This window comes from Trachypithecus francoisi, unplaced genomic scaffold (genome assembly GCF_009764315.1).
Source record: "Trachypithecus francoisi isolate TF-2019V2 unplaced genomic scaffold, Tfra_2.0 Lachesis_group21, whole genome shotgun sequence".
NCBI classification, from domain to species: domain Eukaryota; kingdom Metazoa; phylum Chordata; class Mammalia; order Primates; family Cercopithecidae; genus Trachypithecus; species Trachypithecus francoisi.
The window spans coordinates 24,367,325-24,386,262 of record NW_022681467.1 but is presented as its reverse complement, the minus strand read 5'-3'; the positions used below and the strand labels follow the sequence as shown (position 1 = coordinate 24,386,262).

Here is an 18,938-nt window from a genome sequence, read left to right as displayed (position 1 = left end):
AGCTATTAGTTGGGCATTCCCTTCCTTCTTCCCAGTGCCATTGAAGAAAGACACCAAGCCCCAACTCCCACCTCTGCTTTCCCTTCCAGAGAAGAGAATCCCAATTACAATATCTTACTCTAAGTATAAAGAAGACCTGACAGAGGACAAGAAGATCCTGTTGGCTGCCATGTGCCTCGTCACCAAAGGAGAGAAGCTTCTGGTGGAGAAGGACATTACTCTAGAGGACTTCATCACCATCAAGGTGACCTCAGCCTGCACCTACCATGCTGTTCCAAGCAGCACCCACTCCCCAGAGCTGGCGGAGAGTGTCAGAAGCTGGGCATTTTGTGCCTTTAACTCCAGCTTTAGCTCTCTAAGGTGGGAGGAGTGGGTTGGACATAAGGGGATGAATGCAATAGTGGCACTCAGTAATGGGGTATACGGAGGCAGGGGTGGACATGACTAATGATCCATCCTCTAACTCAGCCAGGACCATCGATTTCCTGCAGGGAGGAGGGGTAGACACGATGGCTGATCCGTGTTGTCCCCTTTCAGGTTCTGGGCCCAGCCATGGTGGGAGTGGCAGTTACGGTGGAAGTGACAGTAGTCAACCCCCTCTTAGAAAGAGTGAAGGACTGTGCACTGATGGTGGAGGGCAGCGGCTTTCTCCAGGAACAGCTCAGCATCGAGTAAGTGCCAGCCTGGGGGGTTGGCAGGGAATGGGGCCCCCTTCCTTATGGATGAGCCAAAGAGAAGTTGCCAGGGATAGGGGGTGTGGGAGAGATTCTGGACCCCCCAGGAACCAGCCCACAGCCTATCCATATCAGCCTGCATTCACTTATTTATTCCTTCATTCATTGATTCATTTACTCAAATCATATAACTCGTTCACTCAGTCATTCACTCACATAATTCATTCATATTTTCACTTATTTATCCATTTACTTATTCACTCACTTTCATTCATTTTCTCTCACTGGTGTTGTCAGGGAAGGTCTCCTGGAAGAAGAGAACTTGATTTGGGCCTTGGGTGGATTGGAATATCCTAGGTGGGAGGAACAGAGCCGATGAAAGCCCAGAGGAGGGAAGTTCAGGGCACAGACAGAAAACTAGCCTGGCTGGATGGGAAGAGTGCAGGTGGTAGAAGAGAAAATTAAATTGGAAACATTTTTTTTGTGGCTTTTGTTTGTTTGTTTGTTTGTTTTTGAGACAGAGTCTCACTCTGTTGCCCAGGCTGGAGTGTAATGGTGCAATCTCAGCTCACTGCAACCTCCCCCTCCCAGATTCAAGCAATTCTCCTGTCTCGACTTCCTGAGTAGCTGGGATTACAGGTGTGCACCACCACTCCCAGCTAATTTTTGTATTTTAGTAGAGATGGGATTTCACCATGTTAGTCAGGCTGGTCTCGTACTCCTGACCTCAGGTGATCCACCTGCCTCGGCCTCCCAAAGTGCTGGGATTACAGGAGTGAGCCACCGCACCTGGCCTGGAAACATGTTGATAAGTCTTGTATGTCAAGCCACAAGGTGAACTTGATCCTGAGGAGTTTGGGGAGCCATGGATTGGCAGGCCAGACTCAGAATGGCAAGAGGACTGACAGTCTGCCTTTCTTACCTCCTTTTCCTCTAGCGTGCCCACCCTGGAGCCTCAGGAGAAGGCCTCAGTCCAGTTTGACATCACCCCCTCCAAGAGTGGCCCAAGGCAGTTGCAGGTGGACCTTGTAAGCCCTCACTTCCCGGACATCAAGGGTTTTGTGATCATCCATGTGGCCACTGCCGAGTGATGGATCATGAGAGACTGAGAGGGGGCAATTTGGCCCCTGTCTGCCTCCTGCCCATTCTTTGTCTCTTCCACATGGGAGCCAGGGGACCTCAGTTAATCCTGCTTCAACCTCTGCCCTACTTGGTAAATTTAGGCAAGTTCCTTCTCCTCCTGGGCCTCAGTTTACTCTTCTATAAAATGAAGTGTTGCACTCAGTAATCCTTAAACTTTTGGACAACCATAGATGATGCAAGAACCTAGGGAGCCTCTCCAACCTTCATGTCTCATCCCCATAGCTGGGAGGCTGACAGAACCAAGCATCACAGTAACCCTGGCCCACTCAGTTCTGCCGTACTCCGCCCTGCCAGCTCACCGTCACCCTGGCTGACCCTTGGACTCTCCTTGCTTCTCAAATGTCCTGGCCACATCAAGAGCCAAGGATCCTCCCCACAGTCCTGACAGAGAACCCAAAAGTGTAAGAGCTGGAACCTAACCATCCCTCAACACTCCCATTACAGAGAAGAAGGAAACTTATTGAGGTCACAGAGTGAGCTAGAGGCAGAGTTGAGGCCCGTGTGTGTGCCATTTATACCTCCTAAGTCCCTATCCTAAAAAGCATTAGATTTTAAGCAAAGGGAGATTTTCCCTCAGTGAAGACACAAGCCCAGGATCTGAGGCGTGACTGCTGCCTGGGATAATCTAAGAAGATAAAGGAAGGGCCCAAACTGGATTGCATTCCCCTAAAATCTGCAGCTCCAAATCTGAAGAGGGCCAGTGACTAACAGCACAAACAACAGCCAACACCTCACCGGGCTCAGCTTACACAATTCTGACTGAACAATTAAAGTTGAGAAAATGCTTCATTCAATGGGTGCCAAAACTATTGCCCCCAGATCAGCTGCAAACACGAACAGAGCCTTCCGTGGAAATTGTAAACAAGGGATCAAAATCCCGAAGCATTTCTTCAAAGAATTGTAACAGGATGGAACGTGGCTTTACCAATACAGTCCTGAAGACAAAGCACAGTCGAAGGAATGGCTACCAGGAGGGGGAAGTGGTTCAGTCAAAGCAACAGTGGACCGGCCGGCCGGGTGTGGTGGCTCACACCTGTAATCCCAGCACTTTGGGAGGTTGAGGTGGGTGGATCACTTGAGGTCAGGAGATCGAGACCTGCCTGGCCAACATGGTGAAACCCCATCTCTACTAAAAATACAAAAATTAGCCAAGCGTTTTGGTGTGTAATCCCAGCTACTCAGAAGGCTAAGGCAGGAGAATCACTTGAACCCAGGAGGTGAAGCTTGCAGTGAACTGAGATTGCACCACTGCACTCCAGCCTGGGCAACAGAGCAAGACTGCCTCAAAAAAAAAAAAAAAAAGTGGACTGGTCAGGCACAAAGGTCATGGAAACTGTTTTTTGGGATGCTCAAAGCATTCTGCTTGTTGGCTTTCTGGAGAACCAAAGAGTAAGAACTCCTGCTTATTATGAGTGTTTTGATAAAGTTAGCTGAAGCTTTCAGAAAAAGCCCCAGAAAAGCTTCACCAGAGAATCCTTCTCCACTACAATAGTGCTCCTGCTCATTCCTCTCATCAAACAAAGGCAATTTTGTGAGAGTGTTGACTGGAATTCATTAAGCATCTACCAGACTGTCCTGATTTGGCTCCATCTGACTTCTTTTATTTCCTAATCTCTTTTTTTTTTTTTTTTTTTGAGACAGAGTCTTGCTCTGTCACCCGGGCTGGAGTGCAGTGGTGCAATTTCAGTTCACCACAACCTCTGCCTCCTGAGTTCAAGCAATTCTCCCTCCTCAGCCTCCTGAATAGCTGGGATTACAAGCATGTGCCACCATGCCCAGCTAATTTTTGCATTTTTAGTAGAGACAGGATTGGTCAGGCACGTCTCAAACTCCTGACCTCAAGTGATCCTCCTGTCTCGGCCTCCCAAAGTGTTGGGATTACAGGCATGAGCCACTGTGCCCGGCCTGTTTCCTAATCTTAAAAACAAAATCTTTAAAGGTGCCCATTTCTCTTCAGTTAATTGTATTAAAAAAAAAAAAAAAAAAAAGACTGTGTTAACATGGTTAAATCCCTTGGACCCTCAGTTCTTTAGGGATGGACTAAATGGCAGGTATTATTGTTTACAAAAATATCTTTAACTTGACAGAGCTCATGTTGAGAAATAAAGTTTCTACTTTTTATGTTTATGTTTTAACGTTACTTTTCCATGCATCTTTTGAAGTCCCCTTGTAGGTGTTTAGGGAGGGGAACGTAGCTGAAGGTGGTGAGGGCCACCTGCCACATAGCTCTGTTTCCAGTACAATGCTCTTGCCCTTGGCGCCTTCAACTAGCACTTTGATGGGACAAAACTGGCCTCACTGGTTACTCCAGCCCCAGTGGAAAGCAGAAGCTGCCTCAACAGCCAATGAGAAAGCCCTGCTTGTGAGTGGGAGAGGTGGAGAAATTAACAGAAGACAGCTTAGAAGTCCAAGGGAGAGTGTGAGTGGGAAAGTGGTTTTGGAAATTACTAAGAAAAATGTGCAGGTAGAGAATACCTTTCAGCTGGTAGGGCAACACCCTGACCATGCCCTTAACAGAGGAAAGGCAGAACAGGTAGATCAAGACTGAGAAAAGCCTTAGAGTTGGCTGGCCATGGGGCACTTAGAAGGACACCAGCAACAGGGCTTTACTGAGGTTCAGGACTCCTGCTTCCATTGAGTCCCCCTGTCTCTTAAACACCATCTGAAACTTCATGAAGGCCCTCGACACCAAGTTAGGTCAGGGATCCGGGCTTTTACACACCAGAGGGGCCTCCAAACCTTTAGAACACAGGTTGGCAAACTTTTCTGTCAATGAACAGATAGTAAATATTTCAGGCTTTGCAGGCCATAGAGTCTGTTACAATTACTCAACTCTGCTGCTATAGCATGAAAACTGCCATACATAGTGCATAAACAAATGAGCCTGGATGTATTGCAATAAAGTTTTATTTACAAAAACAGGTGACGGGCCAAGTTAGGCCTACAGGTTGTAGTTGGCTGACCTTGCCGTAGAACAACGCATTGCCTCAAATCTTGCTCCAGGACTGAGCTCCGACACCAGGCTACACCCTGCCCTAAGATCAAGCCCAAACCCGGACCAAGGCCAAGCCCTTAACAAGCCCCAGACTGAAACTAAGATGAGTCTCCAGCTTGTGTTTGTGACCCCAGAGACAGCCGTAACTCAGAGGCTGACTAGGTCATGACTCTGAGGCTAGATGAGCCCTAGACCTTGGCCTCACACTAAGCCCTGGATCCTACCATAGCTAAATTCTGACTTGACTCTGGCTCTAGACAGAGCTCTGGCTCCACATGGAGCCCTGGTCCAGTCCCAGACAGTCCTGATGCCAGACTGAGCTCCAATCCTGACTAAGTGAACGCTGACCCCAGACTAAGCCCTAACCTCAAACAGAGCTCTGATCCAAGACTGAGCTGTGAGCCCACGCTGAGCCCTGACCTCACTCAGACTCCAGATGGATCTGGTCTTAGCTTTGGATTTCCATTCTGATCTGAGTTCCCCATATCCCTGGTCACTGGGTGAAGATAGCCTGTCCCTGAGCCAGGAGTCTGTGCTCACCTTCCTTTCCCTTTGAGATACTTGGGTAGAAATATTTGAGAAGCATGGTGACCCCCTGGATCCTTTAGCTCTGTCACACTGTGAGAATCTACATTCATAGCCTAATCCTCATGGAGCATCTGACCACGGATACCTCCTGTCATCATGAGGGTTCCTTTCTCCTCTTATGCATCTGCCACAAATGAAAGGAACTCTGTAAGCATCTTCCCTGCCACTCCATGTATAAAGATGCTCCTTCCCACAAGGAGGCTCCACGTGTCCCAGATCCATTCCCCCTTTTGGTGGCTCCAGACACCTCATCCTTCCAGCAAATGCCAGCTATCTGTATGTCGCCAGCTATCTGTATGTCTCCAGCTCGGCTGTTGGAGGTTGAGTTCCTAGGAAGCTGATTGTGAGAAGGAGTTTAGGATGCAGGATGTTGATCAAAGAGTGATCTAGGGTTCAACACCCATGAAAGGGAGTGGGGGAGCATGAGTGTTCAGAGGGAGGAATCAAACCATGGTACAGGCCCAGAGACAGCCTGTCCTGATCCCAGGCAGCTCTGGAGCTAGAATGGCCTATCTGAGTTGTCCAGTTTGGGTCAAGATGCCTGGGCCTTCCGATGCCTGCCTCTGTTAGTGATTCACCCAGGAAGGGGCATGACTTTGGGCGAAACGGCTCTCTACAGCAGGGGCCAGCCCTAGAGCAGCTGACAGCTAAGGGTCATCTGCCTGCAGCACTCACAGCAGTTTGGCGAACGAGCCCTCCATCGAGGGGGCTCTGAGCCATGTGTCTCCATGTCCCCCACCTACATTCTGTCCAACCCCAAGAACAGAGCAGTGACATGGCAGGTTGCCTAGGCTCGTGCCCACAGGGATTATCCTCTACCTGGTGGAGACAGGTGTTCAATCACATTTGAAAAGATATGAAAAGTACAATGAGAAATAAAAGTAAACAAGTAGACAAATTCGTGAATAAATAAGCTAATTAAATTTAGTGAATAAGTGCCAAAAAGAAAATAAAAGTGACAGCCACCTCTCCCTAGTGGTGGAGTTAAGAAGACCCTATAGCCTTACTTTATTTATTTTTATTTATTTTAGACAGAATCTTGCTCTGTCGCCCAGGCTGGAGTGCAGTGGTGCAATCTTGTTTCACTGCAACTTCTGCCTCCCAGGTTCAAGCAATTCTCCTGCCTCAGCCTCCTGAGTAGCTAGGAGTACAGGCGCCCGCCACCACGCCTGGCTGCTTGTTGTTTGTTTTTCTTTTTTTCTTTTAGTAGAGACGGGGTTTCACCGCATTAGCCAGGCTGGTCTCAAACTCCTGACCTCAGATGATCTGCCTGCCTCGGCCTCCCAAAGTGCTGGGATTACAGGCGTGAGTCACTGCGCCCAGTCAAGATAGCCCTACTTTGGATGGAGGTACCAGAGAAAGATTCTCTGAGGAAGTGATGTTTGAGCTGAAATGTTAATAACTGCAATAAAAATAATGATTAAAATTTAACTTAATTAATGTGCTTCCTACCTGCCAGGAACTGTTTCAGGTGCCTTACACATATTTATTTAATTTTCATAGTAATGTAAGAAAGTAGGTGCTATTATTCTTTCCTCTTTCCAAATGAGGAAACTGAGGCACAGAGAAATGAAGCCACTTTATACACAATTGCACAGCACATAAGATGCAGACCTGAGATTTGAACCCAGGCCAGCAGAGACTGCACTCTCGGCTGCTATGCTTTACTGCATGTGAAGAGCCAGCTGTGCAAAGACATAGACAGCTGTGTTCCAGGTAGAGGCCACATGCATCGGTTTGAGGCCCTTCCAATAACATTTACTGGGAATCACTTTTCCCACACAGTCTTGTGGGAGGGTGACCCTTGGCTCCCGTTTCCCACTGCCCCTTTCTCTTCCTCAGGCTGAGGAAGACGGATCCTGGTGCAACCTGTCTTCAGTACAGCCCACAGTGGGCGCCTTGACTCACACGGTGCATATGCTCCCTCCTAGAACTTGGATCTTAACAGATCAGAATGGAGAAAAGCTTCAGAAGGCACTAAAGGTGGTGGTGGTGGTAGAGCCCTAGGCAGTGTTCTAACCAGGGGATTTCTGCTGATACAGTTGTTGTGTTCCAGTTACCAATTGCTGGGTAACAAGCAAATGATAACTTAAGGCTTAAAATAATGACAGTTATTGGCCAGGCATGGTGGCTCATGCCTGTAATCCCAGCACTTTGGGATGCTAAGGAGGGTGGATCACCTGAGGTTGGGAGTTCCAGACCAGCCTGACCAACTTGGAGAAACCCCGTCTCCACTAAAAATACAAAATTAGCTAGGTATGGTGGCGGGCGCCTGTAATCTCAGCTACTCGGGAGGCTGAGGCAGGAGAATCGCTTGAACCCGGGAGGCAGAGGTTGTGGTGAGCCGAGATCGCACCATTGCACTCCAGCCTGGGCAACAAGAACGAAACTCTGTCTCTAAATAAATAAATAAATAAATAATGACAGTTATTTTGTTCTTGAATCTGCAATTTGGGTGGGGCTTGGTGGGGACGTGTCATCTCTGGTCAACTCAGCAACAGCTGGTGTGGCTCAAAGACTGGAGGCTGGAATCATCTGAAAGCTCATTTACTCACCTTGCTGGTGGTTGACGCTGCGCCCTAAGCTGTGGTTGTCAGCTAGAACACCTACCCACGACCCCTCCACATGGCCTGGGCTTCCTCACAACATGATAGCTGACTTGCAAGGCCAAGCATATCCAGAGAGAAGGAGCACCACAGGAAAGCCATCTCGCCTTTATGGCCTTGTGTTGGAAGTCACCTAGTGTTGCTTCTGCCACATTCTATTCATTGAGGCAGTTCCTCCCCATTCCAGTAGACTCCAACTCATCATAAGAGGTGGAAAGATTTTGGAAGAGCTTATGGGACTGGAAATATTGCTGTAGCTATTTTTGGAAGTATACAATCTGCCATGCTGTTTCTTGCTGGCTGCTTCTTGACTCTCTGGAAATTCATGGGATCCAGTATTCCCTAGGTCTGGTCTGTCTCTTAGCATCCTCTCCAATGTTTGCTTAATTTCCGCTCCTCGTCCCCTTTTGCTTAAGCCATCAACAGTCAGTTTATTTTGCTTGTGACAAAGAACGCTGACCCATATAGGCGCTGATGTAGAGACGAACCAGATGCGTCTAAGGAACAGAGTGAAGTCAAAGTGTCCTGCAGCTTATTACCCTCTTCTTGACACTGGTCAGTTGCCCTGAACTTCAATCCCTAGATGGTAACCAAAGAAGGAGATTCAGAGGCCAATACCTTGACTCTTACCACTCCAATATCTTCTCATTCAAGTCATCTTTGTAGTTTCTTCAGGCCTAAAGGGATGTCCTTCAGAAAGATCCCTGGCCTCCTGTTCACTGATCAGCCAGAGGAGGTTATGACTATTTCTTATGTTGAAACAAGCAAAAGACAGGGGTGGTGTAAGTGATGGAAGTTCTTATATTGGAATTCTCCAGAGAAACAAAACTAACAGCATGTGTATACAGACAGAAGAGATTGATTACAAGGAACCGGCTCAAGGAATTATGAAGGCTAACAAGTCCCAAGATCTGTAGTTGGCAAGCTGGAGACCCAGGAGAGCTGGTGGTGTAGGCTCAATCTGAGTCCGAAAGCCTGAGAACCAGGAGAGTCAATGGTGTAGTTTTAGTCGAAAGGCCAGCAGGCTTGAGATCCAAGAAAAGCCAACGTTTCAGTTCAAGCCCAAAGGCAGGGGAAAGCTGAGTTTGAAGGCAGTGAGGCCGGAGGAATTCCCTCTTACGCAGAGGAAAGTCAGCCAATTATTGTCCCATTCAGGCCTTCAATTGATTGGATTAGGCCCACCCACATCAGCGGGGGCAATCTGCTTTACTCAAAGTCTACCAATTTAAATGTTAATCTCATCCAAGAAATCCTCACAGAAGTGTCCAGAATAATATTTGACCAAATGCCGGGGCACCCCATGGCCCAGTCAAATTGACACATTATAACTGACTATCACAATGCTGAAGTTGGCCATGGAATAGACCTTAGAAAGCAGTAGCAGTCTAAGTTGGCTGTTGCTATTTATAAAATTGGTTTGCATCAAACATAGGCATGGGAGGCAGGGAGTTAATATTGTCCAATAACAACAATATTTAATGAGCTCTTATCATGTGCCAAATAGATAGATAGTATTGTTATTTCTATTTTACGGAGAAGAAAGCTGAGTCCCTGAGATGTTGAGTAGCTTCTCATAGATTAATAAGTTAGTAATGGCGAAGCAGACAGTGAATTCAGGCAGTCTAGCTCCAGAACCCTCATGTGCACAACCGTCACAAAGTACATTTCTTTTCCTTGCCTGAAACATTTCCCCAACGTCTTTCTGGAATGAGAAAAGGGCAGTTCGGTGAACATGCCATACAGTGTATGTTTATGTATGTATGTGCATGTGTGTTGCTGGTATTACAGCAACTGTTTGACACTTGCACATTATGTGACACTGACTTCATTTCTTCCCTCTTTCAAAGGCATTTGCATTTTTAGAGAAGTATCTGGAGAAGGCAATACTTAATCCAGATTACAGGATTAAGTATTACTCTCTTGGGGGAATTTAAAGTATTAGCATGGGAACCTATTTGGATTACAGGACTTCCCAATAATCCCTCAAATTTTAGGATGCCTCCAGAACTGGGTGAGGTTCCAGAATCCTGTCTCACTAGACCAGGTCAAGTGACACAGCCCAGCTGACCCTCTTTAATCCCCCTTCTCTCCAGAGAAGTTGTCAGCCAAGATGCCAACAGGGAATGTGTTGATCTTCTGAGCTGTGTGAACCCAGGGAGGTTATGCTTAGCCTCAGAGCTGACCTGGATAGATGAGAGGGTGGTATGGTGACGCACTGGCATTTACATTTCTTCTTCTTCTTCTTTTTTTTTTTTTTTTTGAGACAGGGTCTCACTCTGTTGCCCAGGTCTGGAGTGCAGTCACACAATCTCGGCTCACTGCAACATCCACCTCCTGGGTTCAAGTGATTCTCCCACCTCAGCCTTCTGAGTAGCTGGGACTACAGGCACGCGCCACCACACCCAGCTAATTTTTTTTCTTTTTTTTTTTGGTAGAGATGGGGTTTCACCATGTTAGCCAGGCTGGTCTCAAACTCATGACCTCAAGTGATCCACCTGCCTCAGCCTCTCAAAGTGCTGGGATTACAGGCGTGAACCACTGTGCCCGGCCAGCATTTACGTTTCTTGAATATCCAGAGGCAGGAAGTGGGAGTGGTGATTGCGAATGAGGAAACGATGTTCATTATTATTACTTCCATTTGGCAATGTACTGGAGCTTCCAGAGCAATAAAGTAAGAAACAGAAATTAAAAGGGTAAGGATTGGAAAAGAAGAACTAAAATTGTCTTTATTTACAGTCAACATGATTATGTACAATTATAGAAAAATCCAAAAGTATCTAAGGTTAGTAGGATTAATAAGTGAATTTAGTAAAATTACTGGATATAAGGTTAATATAAAAGAGTAATTGTGGCCGGGCGCGGTGGCTCACGCCTGTAATCCCAGCACTTTGGGAGGCCGAGGCGGGCGGATCACAAGGTCAGGAGATCGAGACCATGGTGAAACCCCGTCTCTACTAAAAATACAAAAAATTAGCCGGGTGTGGTGGTGGGCACCTGTAGTCCCAGCTACTCGGGAGGCTGAGGCAGGAGAATGGCGTGAACCCAGGAGGCGGAGCTTGCACCACTGCACTCCAGCCTGGTGGACACAGCGAGACTCTGTCTCAAAAAAAAAAAAAAAAGAGTAATCGTATTTCTATATACCAGCAACAAAATTTTTTAAATAAATTTTAAAAGATACCATTACAACAGCATCAAAAGTCATGAAATACTTGGAAAAAAGAATATAACAAAAGATGTGTTAGGCCTCTATCCAGAAAATGGTAAAGTATTAATGAGAAAAATGAAAGATCTATATACCAGGTTCATGAATTGGAAGACTACAAATGGATCTATGGGTGCAGTGCAATTGCAATAAAAATCACTATCTATCCATCTAGCCTAAAATGTATATGGAAATGCAAAAACCCAAAAGTAGCCAAGAGTATTTTAAAGAAGAACAAAATGAGAAGACTATCCCTACTAGATACCAAGATTCATTATAAAGCTATATTGATTAATATGATGAGGTATGACAGGAGGATGATAAGGCCAATGGAACAAAATGGAGGCCAGAAATAGACCCATGGATAGATACTTGATTTATAATAAAGATAAAATGAAGGTTTTAAAAATAAATGATGTTGGGTCAGTCGAATATCCATAGAAAAAAATTAAAATCCGGCTGGGTGCAGTGGCTTACGCCTGTAATCCCAGCACTTTGGGAGGCTGAGGTGGGCGGATCATCTGAGTCCAGGAGTTTGAGACCAGCCTGGCCAACGTGGCGAAACCCCATCTCTGCAAAAATACAAAAATTAGCAGGCATGATGGTGGTTGCCTGTAATCCCAGCTTCTGGGGAGGCTGAGGCAGGAGAATCATTTGAACCCTGGAGGCAGAGGTTGCAGTGAGCAGAGATTGCGCCACTACACTCCAGCCTGGGTGACAGAGCAAGACTCCGTCTCAAAAAAAAAAAAGAGAGAGAAAGAAAAAAATTAAAATACAAACTGTACCTGCGAAGACAAACGTGACTCCATCTTGGATGCTAATACACCGTGTTGACTTCTGATTAAACCCAGTCCCATGAATGCCTCCTGATTTCTATTTTATTTACTGTCCTTAGTGTGAGAACATGTATTCATTATAAATCCTGCCTTTAAATCAAAGCAACCTTGATGTTATCATACAAGTTATAGGCTATGACACACACAGCATTCTTGCCTGTTCTGCAGGGTTGCCTTTCATTGTCTTTACAGAACATATACACTCTTTCCCTATGGTATGTAAGCTCTGATTTTAGGGAGTAACAGTGGGGAAATCTACCTGTATTGCTGCCGCCTAAGACTAGGCTTCTGTACATAAATTCCCTAATAAACCATCCCCTACTCACAAACTAGATTTGTCTGCCTCATTCTTTGGTTTATTGGCTCCTTCTGCATTTGTGGATCACTTTGCATATCCAGCCCTTTCACAGAACAATCAGGGATCACTTTACCTATATGGTCCTTTCTGGAACACTACCCCACAGCATTCACAAAAATAAATTCCAGGTGGATGGCAAATCTAACTGTGAAGGGTAAAACAATAAAGATAACATAGAAAAAAACTGCTACCTTAGAATAGGAAAGATTTATTAAATGGTGCACACAAAAAAGCATTAAGCATAAAGGAAAACATTAATAAATTGAACTACATTAAAATTTAAGACATTGTGTTAATCAAAAAACACCAGTAAGAAAGTAAAAGGGCAAACCATAAAATGAAAGAAAATATCCATGACACATAAAATGGACGGAAGTTTATATTCAATGGATGTCTACAAATCAATAAAGAACAGACAACGCAATTAAAAATAGGTTAGACACTTAAAAATGCACTGTAAACAAAATTTCTTAGAAAAAGAATTTGGAGGAAAGATACTTTATTCCAGTGAAAAGTTTGCAAACTGGGAAGACACAGCCTTCATGTAAAATGAAGATGCTTTCCAAAGAACAAAGGGAAAGCTCAGGTTTTATAGCAAAACTTGCCACCCCAGTTCCCAATTAGGTTCATTTATGCAAATGAAGGATTCAATCTTGCTCTGATTGGTCAATACAGTCGAATCCTGATTGGTCAAGGCAGGTGACCTCTCACTGGTTGGTTCAGGTGAGATCTGTAAGTCCCAAAGTTAAAAAGGTGTGAGCATTCTGGGAATGCAGAGTACACGTATAACCCCTAGTCAGCAAATGGCTGCTTGGCTGTATTTTATTTTATTTTACTTTATTTTATTTTATTTTATTTTATTTTAGGATGGAATCTCACTCTGTTGCCCAGGCTGGAATGCAGTGGCGCAGTCTCAGCTCACTGCAACCTCTGCCGCCTGAGTTCAAGCGATTCTCCTGCCTCAGCCTCCCCAGTAGTGGGATTACAGGTGCCTGCCACTGCACCCGGAAAAGAGGGGGAAAGGGGAGCATCAAAATGTCCACATTCCCAGGATGTCATCAGGAATGACAGAGTACTAACCCCCAAATTCCCCTCCTCCATTAAAGCAGTAAGAACATTGACAAAAATTGTCAAAAACAACATGTTCAGAACTCTGTAAAAAGGCTTCCAACAATCTGAGGAGTGCTTATTCAATTTAAAAAAAAAAAAAAAAAAGGTACGAATATTAGTTCAAATGGTAAGAGCTTTGTAGTGGGTTTTTTCTTGTTTGTTTGTTTTCTGAGTCTCACTCTGTCACCCAGGCTGGAGTGCAGTGGCCCAATCTCAGCTCACTGCAACCTCCACCTCCTGGGCTCAAGAGATCCTCCCACCAGCCTTTTGGGAAGCTGGTAGTATAGGCACATGCCATCATGCCCAGCTAACTTTTGTACTTTTTGTAGAGACAGGGTACCACCATGTTGCCCATGGTGGTCTCAAACTCCTGGGCTCAAGAGATCCACCTGCCTCGGCCTCCCAATGTGCTGGGATTACAGGTATGGGCCTCCCTGCTCGGCCTCTTTGCAGTGTTTTTACTTCCCATCTCCTTGATTGTCTTGAAAACCGACATCCCTGCAGTTATAGTGAAAATCAGTAGCTTGGCAGACACTGGAAAGGGCAGAACAGGTTTCGAGCTCCTCCAAGACATCATTCCCAGTGAATTATTATTATTTGACCTCTCTGGTGGTTCCCTAAAATCTTCACTTGTAGGGTTTCTTTTTATTTGAGCGGACTCAGAGCTTGCTCAGTACAAATAGACTCTTTCCCCTAGGAGTTTGTTGAAAACAAGCAGTGGAAATTGTTTACCATCAAAACTACCAAAAGTTGGGGCAAATAGGATAAACAAAAAGCTAACTGAAAATATTAAAAGATGAGAAATGAGATGTCCCTAGGGAACTTTGAAAAGCTCCAATATACATTTGGAAATCTAGGAGGACATTTGCATGCATAGGACTGTGCACCTGCCCAGGACTTCCTAAGATATTCCTGTACACCTGCCTAGGAATAACTTAGGATGACCTAAATTTTTACCTCTGGCTGCTACACAAGAAGGAAGTGGAGGATAAGGAATAGCTGTAACTTCCTGCCTGAGAATTGAAGGTATGTCCTAACATACACAAGGAGCTCCTCAACTAAGGCTGGGGAGCTTATTGGTTCAAGATATTTAAGAGAATCTGTGTTCAATAATTAGCTGACTACCAAGCTAATTGAGCAGAGACTCCATTGGCAATACACAACTTGAAAGAACTAATACAAGAAAGTCACTAAATGAACAACAAAAATAACAAGCCCTTGGGGAGCAGTGAACTTTGGCTTCCAGAGTCGCCACATTATTTTCAACATCCAATTTTCAAGCAATATATGAGACATACAATGAACTAAGAAAATATAGCCTATACCCAAGAAAATTTTAAAAACTCAATAATAACTGTTCCTGAGGAAACCCGGATATTGGATTTACTAGACAGTTTAAATAGCTGTTTTAAATATGTTCAAAGAACTAAAAAAAAAAACAAAAGCTATGTGTAAAAAAAGTTTTTATGAGGAAATGGCTCACCAAATAAAGCATATCAATAATAGATAGAAATCATACAAAAGAACAGAACTTCTGGAGTTGAAAAGTATAATAAATAAAATAAAAAATGTAATAGAGGGACTCAAGAACAGATTTGAGCTGACAGAAGAAAGAATAAGCAAACTTGAAAACAGATTAATCTGAGGTTAGAGACCAGCAAGGCTTGTTTTCTAGTCACAACCCTGCTGAACAAAATAGGATCTGGTCCAGACAGGATGAAATGAAGACACTGGCTGAAACCAGCAGGTGATGACAAAAGTAATCCTCAGCTGCCCTCATTGCTCATTAGCATAAATCACTTCCACCAGTGCCAAAGCAATTTTACAAATGCCATGGCAACGACGCAGAAGTTACCACCCCTTTCCTACAAAGTTCTAAATAGCCCACACCCTCAATTTGCATCAACCTGCCCCTTAATTTGCATGTAATTGTAACTGGGTAAAATACAGTTGCCAACACCTTGCCAACTCTGGGTGCACTGCCTATGAGTTAGCCCTGCTCCACAAGGAGCAGCACCATTCAATAGATGATTGCCATCTGGCAGGGCACAGTAGCTAATGCCTGTAATCCCAGCACTTTAGGAGGCCAAGATGAGCAGATCACTTAAGGTCAGGAGTTCAAGACCAACCTGGCCAACACGGCGAAACCTCGTCTCTACTAAAAATACAAAAATTAGCCAAGCGTGATGGTGCACACCTGCAATCCCAGCTTTTCAGGAGGCTAAGGCAGGAAAATCACCTGAACCCAGCAGGTGGAAGTTGCAGTGAGCCACTGCACTCCAGCCCGGGTGATAGAGCAAGTGAGACTCCATCTAAAAAAAAAATAACTATATATATATACACACACACACACATATATCTTTTTTTATGAAAAATACAATCTACGTTAATCAGTTGGAAACTGAACAACACATTTCCAAGTAATTCATGGATCAAAAAGGAAGTCTCAAGGAAAAGTAAAAGATGTACTGAATTGAATTAAAATGAAGATAACCACATACCAAAATTTGTGAGACACAACTAAAACAGTACTGAGGGGAAAATTCATAGAATATTTACATCAGAAAAAAATGAAAAGCCTCAAATCAACAATCTAAACTCCCACCTTAAGAACATAGAAAAAGGGTGGGGCGCAGTGGCTCATGCCTGTAATCCCAGCACTTTGGGAGGCCAAGGCGGGCAGATCACCTGAGGTTGGGAGTTCCAGACCAGCCTGACCAACATGAAGAAACCCCGTCTCAACTAAAAATACAAAATTAGCCAGGTATGGTGGCACATGCCTGTAATCCCAGCTACTCCGGTGGCTAAGGCAGGAGAATCGCTTGAACCCAGGAGGCGGAGGTTGCAGTGAGCCGAGATCGCGCCATTGCACTCCAGCCTGGGCAACAAGAGCAAAGCGCCATCTCAAAAAAAAAAGAGCCTAGAAAACGAGGAGCAAATTAAACTCAAAGGAAGCATAAAGAAAAGAAATAATCACCAAAATCAATGAAATAAGAAACAGTAAAACAGGCCGAGTGCGGTGGCTAATGCCTATACTTCCAGCACTTTGGGAGTCCAAGGCAAGCAGATAACTTGAGATCAAGGGTTCGAGACCAGCCTGGCCAACATGGTGAAACTATGTCTCCACAAAAAATACAAAAATTAGCCGGGCATTGTGGTGGGCGCCTGTAATCCCAGCTACTTGGGAGGCTGAGGAGGGAGAATTACTTGCACTCAAGAGGCAGAGGTAGCAGTGAGTGGAGACCGCACCACTGCACTGCAGCCTCAGTGGCAGAGTGAGACTCTGTCTCAAAAAAAAAGGAAAGAAAGAAACAGAAAAACAATAGAGAAAATTCATGAAACAAAGAGTTAATTTTTTGAAAACATCAATAAAGTTGATAAACTTCTAGCAAGACTGATCCCCCAAAATTGAGAGAACATATAAATTACCAATATCAGGAATGAAATGGAGGATATCACTATAGACCCTGAAGACATCAAAATAATAATAAGAGAAAATTCTAACTTAGAAGAAATGGATCAATTTCTTGAAAAATATGCTACTGCAAGTCACTCAGTATGAAAGATCATTAAAATAGCCCTATTATTATTAAGGCTTTAATTTGTAATTTTTTAACTCTCAAAAAAACCCTCCAGGCCCAGATTATTCCATTAGAGAATTCTACCAAATATTAAAGAAGAATTAACACCAATTCCACACAATCCCCTCCAGAAAAGAGAGGCAGGTGGCATTCCCATCCCATTTTATGAAGTTAAAATTACCCTTATATCAAAACCAGTCAAAGACAGCACAAAAAAGAAAACTATAAACCAATAACCCTCATTGATATAGATGCAAAAGTCCTTAACAAAATGAAGGAATAGAAGCTGAGAGTAAAGCAATGAATAAAGGTTCCAGTATTCCATTAACATATCAAAAGAGGCTCAGAGCAAAAGGTGACAGTAAAAAACAATCTAATTAAGAAAATGGCCAGGCCCATTGGCTCACACTTGTAATCCTAGCACTTTGGGAGGCTGAGGCAGGCAGATAGATCACTTCAGATCAGGAGTTCAAGACCAGTCTGGCTAACATGGTGAAATCCCATCTCTACTAAAAATACAAAAATTCGCCAGAAATCACTTGAACCCAGGAGGCGGAGGTTGCAATGAGCCAAGATCGTACCACTGCACTCCGGCCTGGGCAACTCCATCTCAAAAAAGAAAAAGAAAAAGAAAATGGCCAAAAGATACAAACTTTTCACTGAATTGAATGTGCAGATGGCAAACAAGCCATCTGCCATGAAAAGATGTTCAATATTATTAGTCATTAGGAAAATGCAAATTAAAACCACAATGAAATGTCACTATATAAGAACAGAATGGCAAAAAAAAAAAAAAAAAAAAAAAACTGACAACACCTTCCTTCCTGGCAAGGATGCAAAGAAACTTGGTTACTCATCTATTGCTAATGTAAATGTAAAATGTTATAGCCACTCTGAAAAATAGTTTGGCATTTTCTTAAAACAACTAAACCCACAACTAACATACAACCCAGCAATTGCACTCCTGTTCATTCATCCCAGGGAACCGAAATTCGTGTTCCCACAAAAACCTGTACATGAACGTTTATAGCAGCTTTATTCATAATAGCAATAAATGAAACAAGTTGGATGTCATTCAGCCTGTGAGTAGTTAACCTGTGGTACATCCATACCATAGAATACTACTCAGTGATAGAAAGGAATAAATCGGCCGGGCGCGGTGGCTCAAGCCTGTAATCCCAGCACTTTGGGAGGCCGAGACGGGCGGATCACAAGGCCAGGAGATTGAGACCATCCTGGCTAACACGGTGAAATCCTGTCTCTACTAAAAATGCAAAAAAATTAGCCGGGCGTGGCGGTGAGCGCCTGTAGTCCCAGCTGCTTGGGAGGCTGAGGCAGGAGAATGGCGTGAACCCGGGAGGCGGAGCTTGCAGTGAGCCGGGATCGCTCCACTGCACTCCAGCCTGGGCGACTGAGGGAGACTCCGTCTCAAAAAAAAAAAAAAGAAAAAGAAAGGAATAAATTATTGGCACTTGCAACATCTGGAGGAACTTCCATAGAAGTATGCTGAGTGAAAAAAGTCAGTCCTAAAAGGTTACATACTGTATGATTCCATTTATATGGCATTCTTGAAACAACAAAATTATAGATCTAGAGAACAGATTAGTGGTTGCCTGAGGTTAAGGAGGGTGTGGGAGTGAGAATGAGTGGGCGGGTTATAAAAAGACAACACAGTTACACAAAGAACCTTGTTATGATGCAAATGTTCTCTATGTCAATATCCTTGTGATATATCCTGGTTGTGCTGATTTACTACAATTTTGCAAGATGTTACCGTTAGGATAAATCGGGCAATATATAAGTATGTCTCTCTATTGTTTCTTACAAAGGCATGTGAATTGATAG

The 18,938-nt window shown here is 44.3% G+C and overlaps 1 protein-coding gene across 1 annotated transcript in view; it reads left to right on the top strand.

Moving 5' to 3' along the window:
- Positions 1–2,934, top strand: part of TGM6 (transglutaminase 6) — a 55,793-nt gene extending 52,859 nt beyond the window's left edge. The window contains exons 11-13 of the mRNA XM_033185908.1: positions 90–244; positions 538–671; positions 1,612–2,934. Coding sequence (XP_033041799.1) covers positions 90–244; positions 538–671; positions 1,612–1,765 — 443 coding nt within the window. The 3' untranslated portion in view covers positions 1,766–2,934. The remainder of the gene's footprint in view (positions 1–89; positions 245–537; positions 672–1,611) is intronic.
- Positions 2,935–18,938: the final 16,004 nt, after the last annotated feature.